Source organism: Camponotus floridanus, unplaced genomic scaffold (assembly GCF_003227725.1).
Source record: "Camponotus floridanus strain SB8 unplaced genomic scaffold, Cflo_v7.5 scaffold15, whole genome shotgun sequence".
NCBI classification, from domain to species: domain Eukaryota; kingdom Metazoa; phylum Arthropoda; class Insecta; order Hymenoptera; family Formicidae; genus Camponotus; species Camponotus floridanus.
This window is the reverse complement of record NW_020229270.1, coordinates 600,187-606,186: the sequence shown is the minus strand read 5'-3', so window position 1 is coordinate 606,186 and position 6,000 is coordinate 600,187. Positions and strand designations below refer to the sequence as shown.

Below are 6,000 nucleotides of genomic sequence, written 5' to 3'. Positions count from 1 at the left end.
TGCAATTCAAATAAAGTCGATCGCGTGAAGATGGTTAGGCTAGAAGCGATTTCAAATTTATTTTATATACGCGCAGTGCTGCACAGCCTATCTCGTAGGGCTGCCAACTGTTAAGGTGCAATTTCATTGATGCTAAAAAGTAGCGTCAATGAAAAGGCCGCTTTACACACTGAAAAAGTTGAAACTGTTTGAACTTTATTTTATTGACGCCATATCTAGAGAAAGTCTAGTGATTTTAATTTGCCGCTGGTTTCTAGCGTCAATGAAATTGCATCTTTAACCTCGTTGGATCGTGTTAAGTTTAGATTAGAGAACCTCTAGGAGGTTCTCTAGTTTAGATTAACAATCAATTGCACTCATTCATAACAACGAATCTGGACTTTACAAAAATTGTCCAACCATTCAGCAACAAAACCGTGAAAGTAGAAAAATTACGTTCAATTTTTCACCTACTATCAACATAGAGAAGAACGCCTAATCTAACTTATAATTCTAACCCTTTAATAGATTTGTCCTCGAATAATTACAAATAGTCACATTATTGGTCTATGCAAATATATCCGGTAACGTTGATTTCTTTTAAGTAACAAATATTTGCCATAATTGGAGATGAGAAATCTAATGCGTTCAGTTTTTTTTATGTACTAGGTACTAGAGTATGAAACCGGCTTTTTGCAGACACATCTCATTGAGCGAGATTTTTGAAATGCGTTTCTACAGTAAATGATGTATACAGATGCGAGGTTACTGGCTCAAAATGCGTTTACCAAGAAGATTTGGAATATTATCTCTTTTGTTACTATGGCGGTTAACTTCTGTGATCGTGGTGCAAACTGCTCATGTGCCAGATGAATATTGGCAATCGCTTGAGGTAGCTCATTATCTAGCATTTAATTATGGATATCTTACATGGGAATGGACAATGATGATACGTAGTTATATTTACCCATTTCTCATATCAATTCTGTATCGTATACTCGCCATCTTTTCTTTAGACTTTACATTACTATTAACAATGTTGCCTCGTGTTTTTCAAGCCATTCTAGCCACTTATGGAGATTACAGATTTTATAAATGGACCAAGTCCAAATGGACGTTGTTTGTTCTATGCTCTAATTGGTATTGGTACTATTGTGCTTCAAGAACATTAATAAATTCGGTAGAAACTGTCTGTACCACAATAGCATTATCAATATTCCCATGGAAAGATAACCATGCACAAAGTACAAAGTTTTTATGGATTGTAGGTTTTCTCTGTATGATAAGACCTACTGCTGCGATTATATGGTTTCCATTATGCATATATCATATTTGTTCAAGTAGGGAAAAGAAAATAGCATTGTGTAGTCACTATGCAATAATATGTTTTTGTTGTTTTTTAATCTCCATATTAATAGATAGTTACTGTTATGGAAAATTTGTAATAACCCCTTGGAAGTTCTTCCAAGTGAATGTGCTTAAAAGTGTTGGAGATATATATGGCAAAGAACATACATTATGGTATATCTTTATCGGTTTACCCGTGATACTCGGATTGTATTATATTCCGTTTTTGATTGCTGTTTGGCGAATACTTGAGCATTCCGTTTACTTCCATCGAGAATCAGTTATGCTCATAGTAATTGGTTGGACGTTATTTGTTTACTCTTTGTTGCCTCACAAGGAATTTCGATTCATTTTACCGCTTTTACCGATGTTGATATATGTAAGTTCCGCTTGTATTTATCGTTTAAACGTTAGAATTACGGCATTTGCTCGTAAAAGTATTTTAGCATTGTTAATATGCAGCAATGTCGTACCCGGATTTTATTTTTCCTTCATTCATCAACGTGGAACGTTAAATTTAATTGAGCTTTTACAGCATGAAATTCGTGCTAATCCTTTGTCAACCAATATGCTAATTCTAACTCCATGCCATGCTATGCCATTGTATAGTCATTTGCATGCAAATGCATCAGTAAAATTTCTAACTTGTGAACCTAATTTTAATAATTCTAATGATTACTTGGATGAAGCTGATCAATTTTTTGCAAATCCAACATTTTGGCTCAATAATAATTATGTTAATAATAAAAATGCTATATCACCGACTCATATAGTAATATTTGATAATGTTGTGGATAAAATAACTGACTTCTTAAGTAGATATAAAATAATCGCTAAAGTATTTCATACACACTTTCCACAATCAAATTATGGAGAATATGTGTTATTGTATAAACATGTAACTTATTAAAAAGATTGGTTTTAAGATTTATTTTACATGAATAGATGTATACATAATAAAATAAATGTTAATAATTTTATTGTTTTTCTACATTTTTCTAATTTTATTACTTTTTTATATTTTAAATAAAATTTAAAAACAATAGAAACAATTAAAAAGTGTGAACTAATATTATCAGATGTCACACACAATATTGTCTCCGGTTGCCTACACACAGGCGATTGAATAGGAACATGTATAATCCTTAAGGATGTATAATCCTTAAGGATGTTTTATGGATATAGGTAATATAGGTTTCTGAATGAAAATTGATTCCTTAGTGAAACTTAATACTATACTCTTTGAGGTTTGTTTAATGAATCCTAAAATATCATGTATATGAATACTTAGATATTTTAAATAGTCGATACATAATAAGTATTATTTATAATTTATATATTCATGAATATAAAATATTTAATTTGAAATATACTATTTTTATGTATATTAATAATGAAATATATATTTTAAAAATATGCTATTTATTTAAAAATACAATGTCATTATTACTTTAGTCAAAGTTTAGATCAATTAAAACCAAAATATTTACTTATTATTTTCTATATTTTAATTACTTATTTTCTCCAACATTCTGTTGAAAGAGTATTACAATCGATATTGGAATAATGTAATTATTTTTCTTTCTCTCTCTCTCTTTCTCTCAGAAAATGCTAAAGATCACTATTTTGACAGATTGTTAATGAGAAGAATTTAGTATACTAATATATTTTCCATTTAATTTTAATTTTTGAAGTTGAAAATTATTTTAGGATCATATTATTATACATACGTGTGATTACAATATTAACTACGATATAAAAATTATATATATCTCCACTTAAAAAAATAATGGATCTTGAAAACTTTGAAAAAAATAAGCTTAAAGATTTTTTTTTATTTTCTATGTATATAAATGTAAATAAGTACAATTTTTTAGAATTTCTTAAATAATTTCAACAACTTCTTAATTCCTTTTTAGCTTCTATAATAACAGAGGAATGCAATGGAAGAAAACAATGTGAATGTTCTTATTATCAATGATAGAAAAACTCTTTTGTACGCCTATCATTAATATAAGATAGTCATAAAATGGATAATTTTTTTCGCTAAAAATGATTTGCAAAATTGATAAAGAAAAAGAAAAAATAGAGCAAGCCCTCTGTTTGGAATAAATGGATACCGTTAGTAAATAGGACTTGAATCCCAGACTCCCGATGCGGGAATGATTACGATTCTAACGGTATTCGCGTATAACGGTATTAATCGTAACTAAAGGCAAAAGGCAATTATTGTCGAAACTACATTATACATTTTTCTTTAATTTATTTCATTTTTAACAGTAATAACATGGATGTAAAAACATGGATAAAATAGGATTTATTAAAAATGTTAACGCTATTGTCTAAGCGAAATTGAAGTTATTTTATTAAATATACTGATATTTATATTACAATACACATATTATATTATTAAGAACATATATACAGAATATTTATAAGGATCCTCAAAATTTTTTAGCCGTTTTTAATAGTTTGACAAAAAATTTATAAATAAAATCAATGATATTCTATAATAGGAAACAAATTTAAATAATAAAAATTTAAGGAATACTAATTTCTTATTAAAATATCAATTTTAACACACTTTATGTTATATACATATATTTACATACATGTATAAACATGTTTTTTTCATAAAAATATCAAAGATTTATCTAAATTCCGGATGAAATATATGTGTTAATATTGTCGATGCAAAAACATAGAAATTGACAATGACATAATATTTTTTATTTTCATCAGAAGATTATCTATCTATCAAAAGGAAATGAGCTAAAGAAAAGGAAAAATAATAATAAATGAAGATGAAATCAATATACTTTAAGTAAACGAGTAGCGGAAGAAAAGTTAGCTATTCTTCAGGAAGATAAAACATGACAGATGATACGAAACAGAGAAAAGAAAATTCTTCGAGAAGATCTAACGAAAATATGGAATCAATGGACAACGCATGAAAAATGCAAGAGATAAGATGAGGTAACTCCGAAGGTGATCAGAGGTATGCCACGCGGTAAGACGGGTGTAAATAGGGAACGGAGGAAAATATAAAGAAGGGATTGACTACATGGAGTCAACGTTCCAGACGGGTCAGTGACCACAATGTGTTTGCTCGCTCTTTCTCGATCATGCCTCTCACAGGACGTTTCTCTCTTCCGTCTTCAACGAGAGCTGCTTCCTCGCGGTTCTACTATTCGCTCGAGCGCCCAGATATTCATGAAACTGCTCTTTGCACACTTTGTGGAATCCTTGACTTCCTTATGGAGTGTGCATATTTCTTTATCACAATGCTCTTATAGAATCAGAGATGCAATGGAATTGTTTAATTCATTTGCATAAGATTTGAAATTGATACAATTGATTCATTAACGCATAACTTATTTTCATATTTTTTATTTGAAGATATTAATAGTAAACACGTAAATACAAAGAACTTAAAAAATATTAATAATAAATAATCATTTTTTGCTCTTCAGCAAATAGCAGAATTATTTCTAAGATGTAATAAATAATATAGTAAAATAATATAAGAAATCAATTTATTTAATTTGATGAAGATAAATAGGTATATATTTATTTATTTATTTATATTGATAAAATTTTTTCTCTATGCGATTTCGTCTAATATTTTATAATCTATTTGGTAAAATCCTTGTCTCTGAATTTTTTGATTCAAATATTATTGTATATCTCCCCAAATATATGTTAGAATTAATCCCATGCATTAAAAAAAATGTACTTGCATAAGGGATTTATTGTGGCGTTTCGAAAGTTATGACACAAGAACCACGTGAACGTTGCTTGAGAGAAAGTTCCTCGCAACGGTGAATCCGTTCTCCATCCTTTTACTAATCATAAGAGAATCCAAAGTGGATTTCTACCTCGTCGGCAAAAACGCGAAGTTTTTACATTAATTTTTTTTAATTTCGTATTGTCTTTATTGATACACATTATATTTTCAGGAAATTTCTATATCTGCAAATATCTCAATTTAAAGCGACACTTTTTTAAAATCAAGCATTCAGAAAGACTTGGAGAATATTTCTATTAGAGTTACACATTAATACGTATTAATACTGTGCATTAATGTCCAGTGGAATCTCATCATTAATCAACTGTTACGTTATATTAAAAAGACGGCTCCAATGATAAAAAAATCAACAATAAAAAGAGCGTGATTCAATAAAATATATATAAGAAAAAATTTAAAGTGTGATAATCTTAATAATAATAATATAATAATATATTCATATTAGCGGCGAATGAGCCGCGGTACAGAGTCCGACATCATAAACTGGCTCTCCTCGACGATATTGGAATCCAGATGGACTTCGCTCTCTGAGATTTTAATGCGTGTGCTTAAATGTTCCATTTGTGAAAAACTTAAAATGCGTACAAACGTAAACAAATCTCAATGATATGGGCGATAAAACATCTATTTTCCTAGAGTGCGAATAAATTAAAAATTGTCCGAATCACAACGGGATTTATTGCAAGACTAATTATAGTTAAAATGTCATGCCATTTTGATGAAACGAGGCGTTCTTCTGTTTAATTTAAAATTATTATTTTTCAGCACATTATTTAGAATTAAAGCATGATTGTATCATCAATTCGTGTCTCTCTAAAGAATACACATAAAATAGGATACAAAAGGTCAAGAACAAAAAAATAAAC

General features: G+C 29.0%; 1 protein-coding gene across 1 annotated transcript; it reads left to right on the top strand.

Annotated features, from left to right (window-relative positions):
* Positions 1–275: 275 nt before the first annotated feature.
* On the top strand, positions 276–2,246 carry LOC105250468 (GPI mannosyltransferase 3). Its single transcript, XM_011256578.3, has 2 exons — positions 276–563; positions 649–2,246. The coding sequence occupies exon 2, from the start codon at positions 737–739 to the stop codon at positions 2,234–2,236; it is 1,500 nt and encodes a 499-aa protein (XP_011254880.1). The 5' UTR covers positions 276–563; positions 649–736; the 3' UTR covers positions 2,237–2,246.
* Positions 2,247–6,000: the final 3,754 nt, after the last annotated feature.